We start from the raw sequence: 22,173 nt of genomic DNA, 5'->3' as shown, positions 1-22,173 counted from the left end.
AATATTAATTGCTACCTCAGACAAGATTTTAAATTCATCTAGAAAATGCAGCTAAAATTCCGGTAGAATTTAATTATAAAACACGATTTTTAGCTTGCCGTGAGATGTCACGTCTTTTAAAGACCTCATAGTTTGCTGACTTTAACCTGGGTGAATTTTTTTCTCAGGCTGAATACATTTACAGCCGTCAAGCACTTTAACATGAACTTTCTGGAAAATAATATCCATACGAATCTTGCAAAGCTCTATCATGCATCTGAATATTTTTCTGTAATTTTTCAGCAATTTTTTTTTATTTTTATTTTATTTTCATTTAAGAAGTAGACAGACAACCCTCGAGTGCTTTCAATAAACACTCGAGGGTTGTCTGTCTACTTCTTCGTAATCAAATAAACCAAACCAAACCAAACCATTTAAGAAGTTTTTTGGGAAAGGAAAGTAAACGATATCTTCCTAGCACTCCAACCAATACATGCTTCCATGTAAAAGAAGATACTTTCACATTTACATCAAACACTGTGGTATATTTTCTTTGCAATGCTAGATTCACTTCTTTCATTTTGGTGAAAATGTTGGTCAGATATCCCAATTCGCATATTTACGCTTCATCATTTAAAACCATTGCCAGTAGAAAGTCATTGTTCATCAAACATGCTGCTATGTTAAACATGGTGCTATGCAAGATAAGTCTGCATGCTGCTATCTGCAGACTTATCAAACTTGTCAGCATGTTTTCTCTAGACAACCACTTTACATCACGATTTATTAAGAGGAAATCATAGTGTGTTTCTGTATCTTCATATACAGTTTGAAGAGCTTTCTTTTAAGATGTTGCGATGTTATGTAATTTCTGATTTTTATAACGTCATTCAACACTAAGCTCAAAAAGTGTTTTTCGTATCTAGTACATATCTAAAAATGCAATATCGCGAAATTTCATTTGATTAGAAAAATTCATCCAAAAGATTGAAAATTTTATTTCTTAATATGCTGGTCTGCAAACAATTTACTCCTCGTGATATCTTTATAAGTAACAAATACTATTAAAATTATTAATCCGGCGACGTCGGTCGATTCATCCATTTTCAGTGCGACAAAAGATATGCGACTGAGAAGTGATTCATTCACGTTATCAGCTGTATTGATGATTCGTCGAGTAACAGTGTTATTTGAAAAATATGGATCCTTAAGTGGAATATGACACAAAATACTCAACATACTAGTAGCGTTTTCTCTAAATTTATAGCTATCAATCTGATCGTTTGATACTAATATTAAAATTATGTGGATTATTTAAATCAAGTTAATATCTACCTTCAGGATAAGGGGAAAATGTCTTTTATTACTCCGTCATTTGAACTGCCTAAATTGTGTCTAGGTCTGACCGCAATTAATCCAGAATTTTCTCTACTTTGCTTTTGAATTTTTTTGTTTCACGAACATAGAATATTCTCTTTCAGCCAACAGTGCCCTCCTACGATGAAAATTTGCAATAGCGAAAAAGAATGCCGAGATTTACAAATAAAATGCAAACATTTTTTATGATCATATTTGGGATTAAATCTGGTACACACTGATTGCATGCAGGAAGTTGCAACAGTAAATGAAGAGGGTTTTTATAAGTCCCAATTAGACAAATTTAATAAAGCGGTGAAAAGAAGTATGTTACACAGAAAGATTATTATACGTTATGGTGATGCTAGGCCTCATATAGCTCACTGTTGAATTGAGATGAACAGTCGTGCTTCTTCCAACATGCAGACCCGACTTAAATTTTCTAGTTTTTCTTTGTTTGGACTCTGAAAGAGCATTTTCATGGCCAGCAATTCAGCTGGCTTTTGTATCTAAAAAATTGGTGAAACTTAGCTTTATGTGCAGGATGCCGACAACTTTATGTGCAGGGTGCCTTAGAGTGCATTCCAAATCAGGGAGGAAAGGTAGGGAAATTAGGTTTTGCATTTGAAATTTAAAAAGACGCGTTACTTATTAACCAACCTTTGTATTTACTTTTTTTTTCAGAAGGTAAAGCCGTGAATGAAGTCATTTTTGCAATTTTAAATTAATTGTGAGTATATTTATCAAAAGACTTTTTCTCGCAGTCTTCAGCATACTATGAGTTCCTAATGATAATAGAATATTAAAGTGTTCTGGAAATCTTAGTATTTCAAATCTAAAGACGAATTGGCGTAGGAATGAATGAAGTAGTACACAAGTAGTTAGATTATCTCCCGGAATATGTAATTTCTGCTATATACATCCGTAAAGTTCTAGAGACATTAGGTATATTTTTGGTAGCAGGAAAGATGAAAAATAGCAACCGCCTTTTAGAGAATTTAATGAAACTGACCCACACTATATAACACATAGTAGAGTATAAAATAACATAGAAAGAAATTACCAGACAATTAAGGTATTATAGAAATAAGCATATAAATAAAATGAATAAATCGGATGTATCAGTCTGGCATAGGAAAATTACCTTTAGTATGGAGTATGATCTCCCATAGAAGCAATACAGCACACGCAATACAGCGATGTATGGTGCTCTCAGTTATGCGTTCTATCAATTCCGTGGGAAGTGAGAGGCCATTGCTCTATGAAAAGCAATTGCAAACGTGGCAAGGGTCTGAAAAGGACGATTGAGAGCAGCTATTCGTCTTCCTAAAACATCCCAAACATGCTCGATAGGGTTCAGGTCCGGGGATCGAGCTAACCACTTCATGCGCTGAATTATTTGCTGCTGAAGATAATCATCCACGATGCGAGCCCGTGCGGTTTAGCATTGTAGTCCTGTAGCAGGGACTCATCACCTATTGCCCAAGTATAAGGGTGCACAAAAGCTTCAATGATTTTATCATCTCTTGAGTATTCATAGTTCCACATGGAAAAGTATAGAGGTCTGTGTGTCCACCCAAAGAAATACCTCCTCAGACACTGCTTCCTTCGTATGCATCTCTTTCATGAATGTTTGATTGATGATAATAGAGTCTACGTTTTCTCCAAATAAAATAACGTCTGTTATCACTTTCGAGCCTAAACCTGGACTCATCCGTAAAGAGAAAAACCCTCCACTGATTAGCCGTCCAGTGGATATGTTGATGTGCTCATCTCAAACGTTCCTTTCTACGACATGACTTGAGCGGCACGCAGATGGCTGGTCGCCTCACATATGAAGGCTCCTTCGCGAAGCCTTCTATGCATGGTTGACAAATAACCTTCGAGTGGCTGCAGCATGGGAATATCTGAGTTGAGTTGGAGTTGATATTCTATTCCCTCGTGCGTATAACAACAAATATCGGTCATTAGCGCTTGTCGTAGCGGTTGGCCGTTCTTGGCTGAACCTCCTGGATGCCGAATCCGTGGTTAGAAATTGTTGCCAAAGTTTGTGAACCACAGATTGGACTCACATTTAGCCGTCTGCTTTGTCCTGTCTCTAGTCTCCCAATAGCTCTCTATAACATATGATAGCATTTGATGCCTCTCAATAGCATATGATGCGTGGAGGTCATTGTTACGAATTGGCTATCACAGATTTCTTTTCTCAGTATCACAGCGAAATTTGCAGGCTTGCTCTCAAACGTGAAATTTTATGCTTCAGATTCAGATTTTTTTAGCGTATTTTTTAATAGGAACTTGTATTTTTGTATTTTTAAGATATTAATTTCAACAAAACGTTTGTACACAATACGCTATATGAATTTTTAACTGAATTTGATACTGCCATAAAATGTATTGGTATATTTAATTTAATTGTGATAAATATAATTTATATCTCTCCCAGATAAAGGACATTGGAGCAAACATGGGAAGAATCACCAAACGACCGCAGTACCAAATCATCAGTGGCATTAGAATTCCAAGCTACTTTTCGCCAAAATGCTTTAAAGAAGTACTAAATTACAAACCGACGAGAGATGATATATTCGTTGTGACATATCCAAAGTGTGGAACAACCTGGATGCAAAATATTGTCATGTATATTTTTCGCAAAGGGCAAAAATTAGACCAAGAGGAAGATTTTCGTATACTGAGTCCTTTCATTGACAAGCTTGGGGCTGAAGGTATTGCTAAAATGCCGAGACCTGGAGCAATGAAGACTCACCTTCCTTTTTCGCACATACCTTATTCCGCTAATGCCAAGTACATTTTTGTAGCACGAAATCCCAAGGATTGTTGCGTATCCTTCTATTATCACACAAGAAATAATATTGGTTTTAAGTATTGGGATGCTGAATTCAATGACTTTTTTGAGCTCTTTTTGGCTGGTGAAACAGAATACAACGATTACTTTGATCATTTAATGTCATGGTATCCCCACCTTAATGATCCCAATATTTTTTTCACTAAATATGAAGATATGAAGAAAAATACTAAGGACATGGTTATCAAACTCGCGAAATTTCTCGGTAAGGAATACATAAATTCGATTGAGCATGATAATAATATCTTGAATAATATTTTGAAATTTAGCAGTTTTGAATACATGAAGGCTCAGACACTGGTACAGGAGTTTGGAAAATCTGATCCAAAACAATCAACGACTTTTGAAAATGATTTTGAAGGCGCACGCCATGCTCAAGAATTCGTGAAATCTTTGAAAATTCCTGAAGAGGAGCCGAAATTGGAATTTATGCGTAAAGGAATAGTAGGAGATTGGAAAAATCATTTTTCAGACGATCAGTCAAAGAGGTTGGACCAGAAGTTCGTAGATAAAACTAAAGGCACGGAAATCCAACAATGGTTTACAACAGATTAGTTAACACTTTTCCTAATAGATGTGAATATATCTACATGAAAATGTATTATTTTAAGCCTTTTATTTTTTTATATCTGGATGTAGTTTATTTTAAATTTGAAAAACAAAAAGTGTTATATAACGAATTTTTTTATTAATAATGCGTTAGTTTTTAACTAGTTTATTTAACTTAATTTTTACTTAATTAAATAATTTAGTTAATTAATTACTCGGTTTCTTCAAAATCTAAAATTCTATAGGCTGAAAGATATACGTAGAATTAAGCTTGATCAACATGATGTATTTTTTTTTTTTCATTTTTCATTTTATTACTTTCAGTCTCCACAAACAAATAATTTTACAACTACTGCTACAAAGATTGTCATCTTGAGATCTGCAAAATGAATCACCCAAACGCGTAAGAACCAGAAATTGGATCTATTCTAAATTCTAAGAACAACACGGAGGTAAGGTCACTCCTGCCGTTTTAATTGCAGCCCAAAAGAATTCACTTCACCCCCTTCGTTCGAAAACCTCTTTATCCATCACTTGCAACCTTCGCAAAGCAAAAAGTGAAAACGAATACGTAAATTATACCTTTTTTTCCTTCCGTAACGACGGATGCATAGACTAGTCTTTCTCAGTGTAAATCCTATTCACAACCCGACAAGGGAATCTCTTTGGGGAGTACTGACTAAGTAATTCGATCCCCCTTCCTTCCAAATATTCTGAAAAACCACTCCCTGCTTCATCATGAGAAAAATCTAAGCATCGAAAATAAATGCAACTAAAGCTTTTAACTACCAAAAATAGGTATCCACTATACTAGCCACAAACAATTTCAGTTAAATAGAAACCTTAATAGAAATTAATTAAATTACATTAACACAATTTAAATTTGCAACACAACAAAAGTATCAAGTCGTAAAAAAGTTGTATTTTCATAGAGTCATGCTTAACAATTCCAAATATATTTGATGCTATTTTCTTTTGGTCTAAAAGTATACAAAGTTTATAAATGAAGAAAAATTATCTTAGGGCGACTTTTATTGAATTTAATCATGTAACGGGTCAGTACAGGTAAACTCTATTTTTAGACGATACATATATTTCCTGAATAAGTACTGCACATTAATATTTTATAATTACCGAAAACGTGTGAACGAAAAAAGAAAATACAGAAAGTACAGAAGAATCCAAGACAGAAAATGGTACAGGCAGCGGATTTGCTGTTTGCAGAATAACATCATTCAGCAGAAGACAAGTAGGCTGGGCTCAACAAGTATTTCCGTTTTCTAAGTGGAACTAACTGCCCTGCGGGCTGTAATCCTGTAAGCAATTGACCATGCATCGAATACCACGATTTACAGTAGCTCAGCATCTAAGCTGCAGGCCATATCGGGCATACGTAGCATAAGTCCATTAGTACATGATTTTCGCCCTTTAATGTTACGAATTCAATCTCCTGTCCTAGGCAGATAGCCCTTTGAGTACTTTACCATATGAAAAACAAAACTAAACCAACCTTCTCTTAACCATCCTGTTCTCTGTTTGGCTCCATCTCACGAGAGTATGGCCGGAAAGGAGCTGGCTGGCGAGCTGCCAAAGCAGACAGCAAACAATGTTTTACGATGAAGTGATCCCAAGTCTCCGACCATCATACCTTAAGCGAACAACTCATGAGCGCATACTCAAAACGTGGCAGGAAGCAACCATGTGTCACTGGGCGTTCTTTTCAAATGTGCAACAGAGTTATGAAGCAGCTCCTCTTTATTGACGCAATACTATCAGGATTAGTATTCCTCTTTACTTGCTTTCGAAACATTAACTGTCCTGACTCGGAACAGGGAGCTTACTAAAGCTATGTTCAATAAATTGTGAAGTAGACAATACACACAGGAAGGGTATACGAAACCCTTTATTTTTTCTATCTTTACAGAGCTTTCCGGACCTTCGGAATACAGAGACCAACAACTTGTGGTCTGAACGTAAGAATATAAAAATACTAACTAAAAGCTCTAACTAAAACTAACTTTGGGTTAATATACAAGTGCCTACTCTAAGATTGGCCGTCAATTAACAAAAAGCCGTATGTAGTACAGAGAGCTGCTAAAACTACGATACGTTAAAATTATCACGAGGATTAAACCTCTGGCCTGGAAGGCAACCAGCAACCGAGTAAAACTACTATGGCAAGCGGCCTGCTTCTAATAACTCCTTCCTCTCTCTTGCTTGGCAAAAAGCCACAACTTAAGTACTTGGCGTTAGCAAGACAAATTTGCATAAATAAGTTAAAAGCTTTTAATTCTGGCCGGAAGTAGAAAATAAGAAGTGATAGTAAAGATTTAAAATAAAATAAACGTTAGTAAAACTTAGGATCCTTACATACTTCCCGCCAGAGTTAATTAGTTTGAAACTGAGGTCTAAAACGACCTTGTTGAAAACATTTAGCTCTAGAATCTAACGCGAGGCCAATCTTTTACAAACATTTCTCACTAGAAACTAGAAATTTAAAAAAATCGTTTTTACATTATCAACTCCATGGACAAGATTTTTCATGGGTACTGCATCTAAACAGCAGTTTCTTAGTTGAAATCTGGTTCCTTCCAGAGATCTGGAAGGAAAACTAGTTTAATGAAATGTTACACAATTAAATGGCAAGTAACATGAATACTTATATTTCTCTTTTAACATTCTTATTTCATTCATGACGTTATTTAATTATCTCCCCGTGCTCTCTGACATGTGTTGTAAAGGAAAACACCAAACACGAGCGTGTCTATGTACAAGTGTTCAACACTACCGCCTGCAATCAAAACACTAACGTGTTAAAATTCAACATAACAAGACCTCAGAACACACCTTATATTCATCTCTAAACCCTGAGGTACTATTCTGAAAAGTGGCTAACTCTGAAATGTAGCGTCAGAGAGCCTAACTACATTCATTCAATACATATTCACAATATTTTTAACACATATTCACAATAATTTTCTCTTTTTACAGTCACACGAATAAGTTAAAATTTTTGGCATTACTTTCACTTTTAACATATCACAGTATTTCTTAACTTTTAAAATAACAGTTCACATTGTATATAAGGGCATATTAACATGCCGTTAATTTTACGCATTTTAAAACATACATTAGTAGTACATTGTTAACTTCTATTCTTTTCCAAGCAAGTGCCAATTCTTCTACATTGAAATACTACATTTCAAAAGTCTTTCCGACTAAAACTTCTTTCTTGCCAGAATCTTTTAAATAAAATTTTATACAATAATTTTTACAATTTTCTTAAGGTACCTTTCTCAAAGATTATCAATACTTTTACAATATTCAAGTATTTACATATTCCTATTATACATTAATTTTAGTTTTACTCGCGAGTAATTGAAAAACAATAATACCAAAATAGGTAACAACTCATTTCTCGCCTTTTTGGCGATAAAGGTAAGCCTCACATGAGGTAAAACTTCTTGAATTCTGTTACTTGCAGTAAGAATGAAAAATTAACTTAAGGTTTCAAAGTAACATAAAGTTTTACTTATCTTTGTGATATTCAGACATCCTTTTTTCTGCCCAGGCTTGGAAAGTGGCGAAGACTACAGTCTGGTTGATCTTCCGTCTTGTGCGGTTTCGCCCTTCAGTTCCTTCCTCCAAGAGCTTTCTTTTCCTTCCAGTTCGATCACCCTTGAAGACCTTCTTTTTAGCCTCTGCCTGTGGTCTCGGCCGTTTGATGGCAGCTGGTCTTGGCGGAACCGGGACAACTGTCTCTCATTCTTGCCTGGATCTCGTTGCTGGCTGTTCAAATTTTTCTTGTTTCTTTGCCTCCGCTGCTGGTGTTCCTTCATCAATTCGTCGACATTTGCTGCGTAGACTCCTATCCGATGGGTAGATCTTCCGTTTTGGAGCCGGGTTATAGTTGCCTTCATTTCTCCTGGCTCTCTTTGCATTCGTTGTACTTCTCCCATCTTCATTCTGGGGGTGGTCCTGCCCTCTCTTTTCTGGTCGGTGCAACGGCTTGTTTTTCTTGTTACCTTCAATTTTCCAACGGGGGAACTTTCTTTTCAACTGCTCCTGTCTATTAATGGCTTGCCCTTGTGATTGTCGTTGTTCCACCTCTGGAGCTTGTGCCTGCCGTGCCGGATCCTGCAAAAGATCTTTAAATATTGGCATTTTATTACGATTATAGAATGATTTTATCTGGTCAACGTTTGCGGTGCAGGTTTCACCATTCCTGGCTTTTAATACCACTATAGCTTGAGTTATTTTTTCTATGACATATGGTCCTTCAAATCCTGGATAAAATTTGGCAGTTTTATCTTTTGGTGCTGAAGAAAGTGAATGCTTAATTTTTAACACTTCATCTCCTACTTTATAAGTTACTCCCCGTCGTTTCATATCATAATAAAGCTTCTGTTTTCTCTGTGCTACTTCAGTGTTCTTTTTTGCTTCTTTAATTAATTTTTCCATATCGCCCATTTTAAATTCTGGGGCTCTGTGTTGAACATAAAATAATTTATCTAACGGCGTTATAATCTTTTTGCCTAAAAATAACTCAGCAGCAGTTTTGCCCGTCGTATCATGTTTTGCGGTCCTAAGGGCGAAAGCTAATCATTGACATAGCTATCCCAGCTTTTATGAAAATTTTTAACATAACTACGGATAATATTCACTATATTTCTATTGACCCGTTCCGCTATATTTGATTGCGGCCGATACGGGACCATTTTTACCCTTGAATTGAATTGGTCACCCTTGAATACCTTCTTTTTCTCCTCTGCTTGTGGTCTTGGCCGTTTGATGGCAGCTGGTCTTGGCGGAACCGGGAAACTTCTGTCGTGTTCCTGCTTGGACCTCGTTGCTGGCCGTTCAAATTTTCCTTGTACTTTTTCCTCCGCCGCTGATGGCCCTTCCGCAGTTCGGCGACTTTTGCTGCGGAGAGTCCTGTCGGATGAGTAGATCTTCCGTTTTAGAGCCGGGTTATAGTTGCCGTCATTTCTCCTGGTTCTCTTCACATATGTCGTCCTTCTCCCTTCTTCATTCTGGGGGTGTTCGTGAACTCTCTTTTCTGGACGGTGGAACGGCTTCTTTTTCTTGCTACCTTCAATTTTTGGGTGGGGCAATTTTCTTTTCACTTGCTCCTGCCTCTTATTGGCTTGCCCTTGTACTTGTCGTTTTTCCACCTCTGGAGCTTGTGCCTGCGGTGTCTGCCGTGCCGGATCCTGCAAAAGATCTGAAAATATTTGCATTTTATTACGATCGAAGTAGGGCTTGATTTGATCAATGTTTGCGGAACAGGTTTCACCATTTCTGGCTTTTAACACTACTACAGCGTGAGTTATTTTTTCTATAACATATGCTCCTTCAAATCGTGGAAAAAATTTGGCAGTTTTATCTTCTGGTGCTGAAGAAAGTGAATGCTTAATTTTTAAAACTTCATCCCCTACTTTATAAGTTACTCCCCGTCGTTTCAAATCATAATAGAGCTTCTGTTTTCTTTGTGCTACTTCCGTATTCTTCTTTGCTTCTTTTATTAGTTTTTCTATATCACCCATTTTAAATTCTGGGGCTCTTTGTTGCACATAAAATAATTTATCTAACGGTGTTATAATCTTTCTGCCTAGAAATAACTCAACAGGAGTTTTGCCCGTTGTATCATGTTTTGCAGTCCTAAGAGCGAAAGCAAATTCATTGACATAGTTATCCCAGCTTTTATGAAAATTTTTAACATAACTATTGATAATTTTCACTATATTTCTATTGACCCGTTCCGCTATATTTGATTGCGGCCGATACGGGACCATTTTTAAATGACGTATGCCCAGTTTTTGGCACATGTTTTCAAATATATTACTTACAAATTGAGGACCATTATCCGATATAACTTTTAGGGGCGCCCCGTATTTTAAAATATATTTATTTAAAATAGAATCAGTAACTAATTTCGCGGAGGCTCGTTTTAAGGGAACAATTTCGGTCCACTTACTAAAATGATCAACCATAACAAGGAGATACCGACTTTTATTTAACTGACTTTTTGGGAAAGGGCCCAATAAATCGATGCCAATTATTTCATTTGGAAATTCGGATTTAATGCTATTTAGAAACCCGGCCGGGCGGAAATTAATATAATTAACTGCTTGACATGTTGGGCAGGACTGGACATACGCCTTTGTTAACTTTTGCAGTTCAGGAAAATAAACTGCTTCGCGTATGCGTTGGATGGTTTTTCGAATACCAGCATGAGAAGCTAAAGGGCAGTCGTGTAACTCCTGCAGGATATTTAATCTAAGACTTGCTGGGATAACAGGTCGAAATTCGTTGTTGGAATTCGTAGTTTTTGTATAAAATAATAGACCATCTATAAGTTCGTAATGGGCGGCACTATTTCTTATCGCCACAATATCTTGGTGGCTAAAATTTTCAGGATCCTTTAAATACTCATAAATGTTTTTGAATTCAGGATCCTTACCCAGTTCGATTATTATAGTTTCTCGGGAATGTATCGTACATGCTGTGAGCATTGCCACCTTTACAGTATTACCTTCTTCATCTATTTTTATTCTGGATAGGGCATCTGCTACGATATTTTCCTTTCCGGGGGTGTGCTTGATTACCAGATTATACTCTTGTAACTTGAGTGCCCATCTTATTAACCTTGGGGATAAGTTTTCCCCTGAGTACAATCTAGTTACCGCCGCATGATCAGAATACACTGTTATTGGCGCCCTTCCAAAATAGACTCGGAACTTTTGCACTGCTAACAGAACTGCAAGTGCCTCTCCCTCAGTCGCGGAATAATTTCTTTGTGTTTGATTTAAAGTTCTACTAAAAAATGCCACGGGCTGCAGATTTTGTGAAAGTACCGCTCCCACCGCATAATCCGAAGCATACGATGAAATTTCTAAATTCTCATCGTTCTCAGGAAATTTCAAAACCGGGGCTTGCGTTAATGCTTGCTTTAATTTTTCGAAAGCACTATTGGCTTCGGCCGTCCACGAGAATCTTGCCTTTTTTCTTTTTAATTTTAACAATGGTTCAGCAAATCTTTTATAAAGGACCTATAATATGAACAAAGACCTAGAAAAGAAGAGAGCTTCTTCGCCGTATTTGGCGGCGGATACTTTTGCACAGCGATTATTTTTGATTCGTCTGTCTCGATTCCTTTCTGAGATATTTTGTAACCTAAGTATTTTAATTCAGGGGCTGCAAATTTGCACTTTTCGACATTAACTTTTAGACCGGCCTCATTTAATAATGAAAACACCTGTCTTAAATCCTGTATATGTTGGTCCAGATTATCACTAGTAATAATGATATCGTCTAAATAGATAAATGTGGTCTTTCCAAGAACAGGCCTTAGCACAATGTCCATACATCGCTGAAATGTTGCCGGTGCCCCTGAAAGGCCAAACGGCATACGCAAGAATGCATAAGTGCCAGACTTGTTTATAAAAGCACTCTTAGGCACATCTTCCGGTTTAATCCCTATTTGAAAATAACCAGTCGTTAAGTCTAGCGTAGTCATATATTTGGTAGCAGTTATGTTCCTTAGAATATCTTCAATAATAGGTAACGGATATACCGGATATTTAGTCATGGAGTTTAATTTACGATAGTCAATTGCAAAACGCCACCTTTTCGGATGTGTTACCGGATAGTCATTATTTTTCTTACATAACACAACCGGGCTAGCATAACTACTTGAGATGGGCGTTATGATCTTTTTACGTAACATATCTCGAATGTGCCACTCTATAATTTTTTCTTTATTCTTATCATATCGATATGGTTTGTGGCGAACTGGCAGTGAATCTCCGGTGTCGATACTATGGTTAGTAACTTGAGTAAATCCGAGAATATCACTAAATAACGAAGCAAATTCACTTACCACTTTTTTTGTTGCTCTTCCTTAGGCAGGTGGTCGAGGTTTAACGTCGGTGGTTCTGTTTTTTCTTCTCGAACTGGTTTCATCGTCAGCTTAAGGGACGCTTCGTTAAAATCCAGCATTGCTTCTGCCTCTGAAAGAAAATCTATCCCTAAAATGACATGTGCTTGTAAATTTTTTACGATAAAAAACATGATTTTTACTTGCTCGTCCTTGATACGAATGTATAAGGGTATTTTACCTATGCATTTGCATCTTTCTCCCTGCGCAGCTAACACTGTCGTATTATCCGAATTATATATGCGGTGTCTACGGAAATACTTCCTAAAAACATCTTCTGCCACACAGGAACACTGCGCGCCTGTATCCAGGAGTGCTGTGGCTGGGATGTTATTCACCAATTTTTTTACCATAACTGTATTTAACTTGAAGGAAGAGGGATTTTCTTGGCCTTCGGATTTCCGCACCCTCCTGTCAGCAGAAATCCGTTTTAGTTTAAATTATGTTTCTTCCTTTCCATGGCTTCCTTCTTTTTCCGCTGGCCTTCAGACTTTTTTTCTGGCTTACTATTGAACTGTCGACGTTCGCCAGTTGTTTTTTGATACTCGAGTTTTCTTGCCCACTGATTCGCTTTGCTTCCGTAGCCGTGTTCTTGACTTGGCTGTGGTCTTGGCGCACCAAATTGGCTTCGTTGCTCATACTGGCGTCTTCTTTCAATGTCCGCCGTTCTTCTACTTTCAAACTGGATTGCTAGCTCAAATAACTTTTCCAGTGTAGTCGGATTCCTTAATTCAATAAAGTCTTGTACTTGGGGAAGTAACCTCGGCAAAATCACTTGGATTATCTCAGGATCCTGTTTCCATACAAGAGTTTAAAGACGTGAATTTTTCATAAAATAAAGGTGGAAAGATTTTCGATTCGTTGCTGATATATGCTGAAGAGTTCCGTTTCTAATCTTGCACGATCTCTTACGACAGGGAAGGCTTTCACTAAGGCAGTCTTAAAATTTTCGTAAGTATAGGTGGGACTTCCCGCTTGACCCAAGAGGCTTCAGCGTATACATTTGAACCAATTAAGCGCTTGGCCCCTCAAAGCGCTGGTAGCTAAGGTGACTTTCTGGAACTCATGCAGTGGATACAGCATAAAGTGGTCATCCAATTTTTCCAAAAATACTGGTTACCGGTGAGTTTCCATTGAATGTTGCTTCTGATTTCATCGATGCGCGCATGGTCTGTACGATGTAACCAAATTCTTCCAGGACGGCAGCTGGCATTTCTGGATTCTGAGCCGCTTCTGCAGGCACCACAGGTTCTTCTTGAAACTCGGCCATGGTTATTCTTCTTCATCGGGCGCCACTATCAGGATTAGTATTCCTCTTTACTTGCTTTCGAAACATTAACTGTCCTGACTCGGAACAGGGAGCTTACTAAAGCTATGTTCAATAAATTGTGAAGTAGACAATACGCACAGGAAGGGTATACGAAACCCTTTATTTTTTCTATCTTTACAGAGCTTTCCGGACCTTCGGAATACAGAGACCAACCACTTGTGGTCTGAACGTAAGAATATAAAAATACTAACTAAAAGCTCTAACTAAGACAAACTTTGGATTAATATACAAGTGCCTACTCTAAGATTGGCCGTCAATTAACAAAAAGCCGTATGTAGTACAGAGAGCTGCTAAAACTACGATACGTTTAAAATTATCATGAGGATTAAACCTATGGCCTTGAAGGCAACCAGCAACCGAGTAAAACTACTATGGCAAGCGGCCTGCTTCTAATAACTCCTTCCTCTCTCTTGCTTGGCAAAACGCCACAACTTAAGTACTTGGCATTAGCAAGACAAATTTACATAAATAAGTTAAAAGCTTTTAATTCTGGCCGGAAGTAGAAAATAAGAAGTGATAGTAAAGATTTAAAATAAAATAAACATTAGTAAAACTTAGGATCCTTACAATACTTCTGTGGACACGTAGTACAGAAGGAACAGCAGAACACCACGTATTTAACTGCTCATTAACATCAAAATAAAAAACCACCTTCTATTCAGCGGAAGCTGCTAATACGAGTGTAACAGATCTGCGCAAAATAAAATTGGCTCAGTGATTTCATACTGTGCTTACTGCCTACTGAACCATGTCCAGTCGTATGCAGCCTATTCCAAATAAGTCTGTAAGCTAGTTTTCTACAGCAATAGTAGTGCAGCGACATAGTCTCCTCTGTATTCATTACTGTTGACCATATTACACTAAATAATTATACTGTACACTGTTTATTAATATGTATATTTTCAAACTAATTATTTATTTGTCAACTGGCTATATGCTTTGATCATATATCCTCTCCTAAGCTTATGTACTAGCTGCAGTTTATCTATGTTTATGGAAAGCTGCTATAATTTTGTCTTTTCCTGATGCGTGTGCTTAAGCCTTTTTTAAATCTTCATATGCTGTCATCATTAACCTCTTTTCATGCTACATGCCGTCAATTTAAGAGAGCACTTAATCACTTAAAAATAGCCCTAATGCCTTCCAATAAATTGGCGTCTCCCCGTATGGATAAGACCTCGGCCTGAGTCAACGTCAGTGACATATAGAGTACCTAAAAATACAGGATCGGTTCCCAATATCTAAACCTGGGAGAAATAATACGTATTTGCCATAATAATTAATTGAGTCTATGTTTATAATAGTATTGTTTATTAAATATTAATTTATTAAAACCTTATATTATTAAAGTACTGAAGGTAACATTGATGGAAATAGTTCCCATACATGGATGCTGCCATTTTATTACCAATGAAATAAGTTTTCTCTGTATTCCTTTAAATACATTCTCGCATTAATAAAATTATTGTTTACACTTCCCACTCTCATTTAAATTCTGATTATAAAGTACTTTTAACTGAGAAGACCAAAATAAAGTTTTGACAAACTAAAGAAACATTTTTGTTGTTTTGTGCGTTTCTGACGTCCTCAAAACCAATGAACGACTATGTATTCGCTAAAACTTGTCACGTAATTATAAAGTTCTCAGGTCGTGGATAGAAAAAAGTAACTAATGCTTCTTGAAAAGAATAATCTAATCATGGGACTGGCTTAATCTTTGCGGCTGTTTCAAGACCTAGAGGAGTCCATGATCTAACGATCATTCGTAGTTTATCATGATTCGGTAACCATGATGCATAATTGCTTGAGGCTTCTTCAGCGGATAGACTTGAATGATTTTAAAAACTAAACCGATTTAAACAAAATATTTTCAGTGTAGAAAAGATAGATTTATTCTTCGTTCTCGCAGACTGCGATTAAGAAGAACTAAAATACTGAAGAAATTCTGAGCTAACGACTTTATAACCAAATGTTGAACATTTTCCATAAAAAATGCACAAACTCACAGCTTATCCAAAATATTTGGTTAAATTTTAAGAATTTCTAGTTAAATAAGGAAATAACGGTTAATAAGGTTAAATAAGGAAATAATGGTCTATTCTAAAGGAACGGTTAAACGGAAATAACGGAGTAAAGTGTTGATTCATAAGTCACTCGTTCGATTTCAACGTGACGAATCATATTGAATTTTTTGTCTCTCCCTCCCAAAACATTATTAAATAAAAATCATGTAACAAAAAAAAAACTAAATATTTTTTTTTCTTACTGTCTACCTTTAGGAGCATACCAGCAAACATAATGACTGTTTAGCATGTTCGGCTAAAATTTTGAAACCTAATGAATCCTCATTTTCCTCTGAAAGATTTTTATATTTCAAAATTAAATTTAGCTCAGAACATAGTGTAGTAGGTTTAACAATCAAATGCTGAGTAAAATTAGAAACAGTTTTTTACGATATAAATTGTAGCAACAATATATGCCTTATAAAATTAAATATCTAATAATAAAAGAAATAGTATGAAATAACAAAATAATAATGTATAATATTAGCTACACACATAACAATTAGAATGAGTTTGACAATCAGAATGCACAATATTTACGTAATAAGAGATTTCTTTATTGAATATAGATCACGACTTTGAAGCTGATGCATAAACATGTAGTTGCAGTCATGGCCTATTGAACATTTCTTCATTCTTGATTAAAAAATATTATTGAAGTAAAGTTATACAAATATAAGTATCTCAGCATAAGGGCCTGTTTTTTAACAATTACATACCTGAGCTTTACATATTTGCAGCAATATAACTAGAGTTAGAGAGAAAACTGCGAACGGCATATTAGCAGAGCAGAAAAGTGAAGGAAGAGTGCCAAAATTTCAGATCGTATGCTAGATTAAAAATACTGAAGTTAATATTTTTGTTTTATTTCTGTTGGTTTGCAAAGGTTTGAGTTTGCAATTTCGTCATTTACATTAGATAAAAGACCTTTTGTCGTTACGTAAGTGTATGCATCATGAACCTTCATTAAGAATCATATGGCAAGGGTTAATTTGGTTCATATAAATTTGTCATAAGTATGGTTTAGGATAAAACGGAAATATAACCAAATTTTAGAAACTCTGATATGGATACCACATGATTTCCTTATTCGGCCTCTTATACACATTTTCTGCTGCACTTCATTTAAACTTATTTTCTTTCAATTTTTCTAACTTAGTTAACCGATCCCTCAACGCAAGTTGAAAATGATATCAAAAGTTGCAAATTTTGAAATTAAATATCCAGTTTTTGTCGTCGGGAGTAAAGCTTCGTGCATTTTAATTTTTTTCATAATAAAGTTTTCATTAATAAAGTTTTAACTTTCCCAAATGCAAGTATACAAACAGCGAGGCTAAAAATTAGATTCCACTTATTTGTACCTTTTTTTTTAATTTGACATCCCCCAAACATGAATATTTTCGTCATTTAAAATACACTGACTACCAATAAGTATTTGGACACCTGTGATAGAAAAGAAAAACTAACTTTATTCAAAATCAACAGTTGGTAGAGCCTCCACGAGAGGTAATTACAGCGTGGACCCTCCGGGGCATACTTTCCACAAGTCTTTGTATGACAGCTAGTGGTATTTTCTTCCACTCGGCTTGGAGAAGACATAGAAGTTCCTTCACCGATTTTGCACGGGTAGTGCACCCCTGAATTCGGCGATGCAACTCGTCCCAGAGGTTCTCGATAGGGTTCAGGTCTGGACTCTGGGCAGGCCAGTCCATTCGATGAACTACATTGGCACCATACCAAGCCTTGGTTAACGTCGAAACATGAGAACTGGCATTGTCGTCCTGAAAGTAACAGGGGTCCAACCCGTGAAACTGCGACAACGTAGGAAGCACATTGTCATCCAAAATAGTGCAGTAGGCATCGGAGTTGAGCTTACTATGAATGGGGACCAAGGGTCCCAGCCCATACCAGGAGAAACACCCCCAGACCATAATTTCACCTCCGCCGAACTTGACTGTTGGCACAATGCATTTTGGCAGGAGACGTTCTCGAGGTAGACGCCAGACCCAGACCCTGCCATCCGAACGGTAAAGGGTGAACCTTGATTCGTCACTCCAAAGAACCCGTTTCCACTGATCTACGGTCCAATTTCGATGAGCTTTGCACCACATTAACCAAGCAGCGCGGTTGGACTTTGTGATCAAAGGCTTATGGGCAGCAGCAAGACCATGAAAACCAAGCAGATGTGCTTCCTTACGGATGGTATTCATTGAAATAATACTCCCGGATGCCTGTTGAAACTCCTTGCGGATGGGGACCATCGGTTGGGTGCGGTTTCTCCGAATTTCTCTGGACAGCACTCGTCGGTCTCTATCTCCCAGTTTCGTAGGTCTGCCGACTCGGGGCACATTCCGACAATCACAGCTCACCTTCCACTTCTTAATCACATAGGCCACTGTCGATTTTGGGTACTTCAGATCCCTAGATATGTCCCTTAAGGATCGGCTACATTTGTGATACCCGATAATTATACCTTTCTCGAAATCAGAGAGCTCCGAACTGCTAGGCAACTTGCATGCGACTAAAGCCGATGCTGTTTCCTACACGATATATACCGGAGTCCGTGACGTACCTTAGGACCGCAGATATCGTCATTTGCATAGGTGTCCAAATACTTATTGGTAGTTAGTGTACTTCCGTAACTATAAGTGTATGGCGATTGACGATTGCGAAAATAAGGGAGTTTTAAGCTGGTTAAGAGGGCATATATATATATATATATATACCCACCCTCCTAACTAGCTTATATATATAGCAGGTAGAAACACACTCTGTCTTACAATATCAAAACTCCAGTTTAAAAAATTACCTATCCTCTATTACATTATGGTAAGGAACCGGAAAGGAGAAGTTATGGTAAAGACTGAAATTGTAAAGTAACTGGTTATTTATATAATAGTAATTCGTATATGTTTCCCCAACAGAATGTAAATCATCACAACGAAGCTCTTTAACGACGTTGTTAAAATTTCAAATTTTAAACTACATATGTGCCAATTCTTACATGCATGAACTTACAAGTCTAAAACTAAATTTAAGATTTTACAGAAGATTCATTTCATTTGACATATCTTCAAGACATCACTAATTTTATATTATCTCCTTCCAAGCATATAGAAAGAAAAGTATTTTAGCAAACACATCATTAAATGTTCATTTTATTTGCCATTGCAACTTAGTGAAGAATCTTTTACACTTTGCACTTTCTCTACAATTAATTTCAAACTGTCGCTCTACATCACTTCACTGTATGAAAGAAGGTGTGAAACTGTACAAGATGCTCCACCATCTAATTCCTATGTGTACCACGTAATTAATATGTGTTTATCATTTATACACACTACATCTGAATACTTTATTTCAAGACTGTATCTCAAGTGCTAAGCATAAAATTCCACTAAACGTTAGTGTTGCCTGGAGAACCTAACTTTTATCTACTTAAATTCACTATGCTAGCTTTTTTTTTAATTTAACGTATTATAACTCGTTAGCCTAAACGTTGAAATATCTGAGACACATATCATCAATTTTAACGTTTTCAAAACAGTTAATATTTTTACGTTTACAAAACAGCAAACGTACTTCATGAAAACATTTGCAATTCATTGACATTCAAAAGATTACTCAGTTTGCACTTTGCATCACAAAATACATAAGGTGCTTAAATCTATTCTACAAATACACCAAAATTTTCTCAAAACAGTCTCCTGGCTTAAAATCACAATATCGTACTTGTATTGAAAACTCAGAATCCTTTAGCTATTGCATATTTAATTGAAAAAGCTTCTTGCTGCATGCAAATCTAAAATGCCCTCACTTGAGGCTAAATTCAGTATAACTAGAAACTGTTGTACTTAGATATAAACTAACACCGAATACTTAAAGAAAATAAATTTCCCTTATCTTTTTCTTCGGTAGTACTCCATCATTCGCTTGTCCACAAACTCGTTCCAGAAAGAATACACCGTTGTATGCTGAACCCACAACTTTTGACGTGGTCGTTGATCCTCTACTGGTAGTTTCCGCCTCTGGATTCTCTCTCTAATACTCATGCAGACTTCCTTTGGGCCTGCGGAAACTCGTCGCCGATTACTTACTTGCTCCTAGATTCGCCGTCGGAAACCTCCTTTCGATTGCCTGGGACTTCATTGGCTGTGCTAGCTGTTAATGTGCTGTCGTCTGAAACGTTCTCTGAATGTCTTGATCTTGATCTCTGCGTTTGAACTTGTGTCAGAACTTGATCGGCTGTGCTGCCTCGTCCTCCAATGCTTTTTTCCGGAGAAATTCTGTCTTGGCTGTTCGCACTTCTCTCCGCCATTGCAAACCTCTCTTTGGCACCTTATTGCTCGTTCGTTGACTTCCCAACTTCCGTTGTTAATCACTCGGTTTGTCTCTGCCTCTGCTGGATCTTTAGAGGATTAGAGAGATCTTTAGATATTGCTAGATCTGAAAGTTTACTTTCGCTTTTAGATACTTTTCTGACGTCCTCCCTTTATTTATGACTTTGCTTCCTTTTGACTCATCAACTTCATTCTTGTCTCACCCTTTTCACCATTTCCGGCTTCCTTTTTTTCCTTTGCTGACCTTGCATTCCAATGTTGATGGAAATTCCGCCAAATTTCGAACTGACCCTTCGTTACTCACACTAGATGATTCTTGCAAAGCATCTTTTAGTAGCAGCATGTCAGGGCGGTAATATATTTAATAGTAATTTTTTAGTAGTAATTTAACATAGTAATTTTTTATCTGATCAACATTTGCTTTCGAACTTTCACGATTTTGTGATTTTAAAAATACTATAGTTTTCCTTATTCACCCAATCAAAAATGTGCCTTCGAACGTATTGCAAAATTTTCCCACTTCACCTTCTGGGGTAAATGAAAGAAAATGTTTAATTTTCAAAGCTTTATCTCCCATTTTCAAGTCAACCTCCCACCTCCTCTTATCATAATAAAACTGTTGCTTTGCTCTGGCCATCTCCGAATGCTTTGTCAACTAATTTGTCAACAAATTAATTGGCTGTCTGTCATCACAAATTCCACAGAACTCTTTTGAACAAAAAACAGTTTATCTCAGACCGTAATTAATCTTTTGCCAAGAAATAGTTCAGCCGGAGCCATTCCGGTAGCATCATGTTTAGCTGTGCGCAAGGGGCAAGTGCAAACTCATTGACGCAGTCATTCTAACGCTTATGGTAATTTTTTACATAGCCGTGGATAATATTAACTCTTTCTTCTTATCCGCTTTGCAATATTAGATTGTGGTCATTAAGAAACCATTTTAAAATGTTGTATGCCGAACCCTGAACATAGATCCTGAAAGATCTGACTATTAAACTATTTTCCATTATCCAATATTACTTTAGCTGGAGCTCCATATTTTACAATAAATTCATTTGAAAAAGAAGCTGCACTAATTTTAGCTGAAGCTCTTTTTAGAGGAATTATTTCATCACTACATACGATCAGCGAATACGAACAAATATTTTTACTTTTTTTTACTTACTATTTTTACTTTTTTTACTTCTTGGGTAGGAACCCAGTAGATCAATTCCTATTTATTCATTAGGAAAAGGGGCCCACCAGCGGCCGAGCGGTAAAGTCGCTGAACACTGGTAGTTCGGTCCGAGGTTCGAATCCCGCGAACGGGCCGGCTGCATGGGCGCTTTCGTGGTTGTCCCCATGTGTAACGTGTATACGAGCCAGTTTCCCCTAGAAAGTCCTCCACGAAGGCATCCCTCCCCTTAGAAAGATAGCCCTCGAGGCTTTGCCATAATCACACATTAAGAAAAGTAGTTTTTATACTATTTCACTACCAGGTTGGGCTGTAAATAATATCTTTAACTAACGGCAAAATGTTGCAGGACCTGACATATTCAATAAAAATTTTGTAGTTGCTGAAAATAAACAGCTTCACATACTCTTTGAACCGTTTTTCTCATACCGAGATAGCTTGAAATTGTCGCATGATGTAATTCCTGAAAAATACTTAATCTTAAATTCGCTGTGATAAGCGGTCTTAATTCATTATTATTATTCGTTACATTAGAATAATATACATGTTTATCGATAATTTCATCATTTGCAACTCT

At 36.8% G+C, this 22,173-nt stretch overlaps 2 protein-coding genes across 4 annotated transcripts in view; both read left to right on the top strand.

Annotated features, from left to right (window-relative positions):
- LOC118184249 (sulfotransferase ssu-1-like) overlaps window positions 1-4,964 on the top strand; it is a 116,805-nt gene extending 111,841 nt beyond the window's left edge. For all 3 annotated transcript variants that reach the window (XM_085815423.1, XM_035353893.2, XM_035353892.2), the window contains exon 2: window positions 3,782-4,964. In XM_085815423.1, coding sequence (XP_085671549.1) covers window positions 3,803-4,756 — 954 coding nt within the window. In that variant the 5' untranslated portion in view covers window positions 3,782-3,802 and the 3' untranslated portion in view covers window positions 4,757-4,964. The remainder of the gene's footprint in view (window positions 1-3,781) is intronic.
- Window positions 1-22,173, top strand: part of LOC118184247 (sodium/potassium/calcium exchanger 5-like) — a 127,733-nt gene that overhangs the window by 16,816 nt on the left and 88,744 nt on the right. The gene's annotated exons all lie outside the window — the stretch shown is intronic.

This window comes from Stegodyphus dumicola, chromosome 4, assembly GCF_044657685.1.
Source record: "Stegodyphus dumicola isolate Sdum_Otavi_A_Nest chromosome 4, ASM4465768v1".
In the NCBI taxonomy this organism is placed as follows: Eukaryota; Metazoa; Arthropoda; class Arachnida; order Araneae; family Eresidae; genus Stegodyphus; species Stegodyphus dumicola.
The sequence above is the reverse complement of the archived record's forward strand: the minus strand, read 5'-3'. Positions and strand labels throughout refer to the sequence as shown.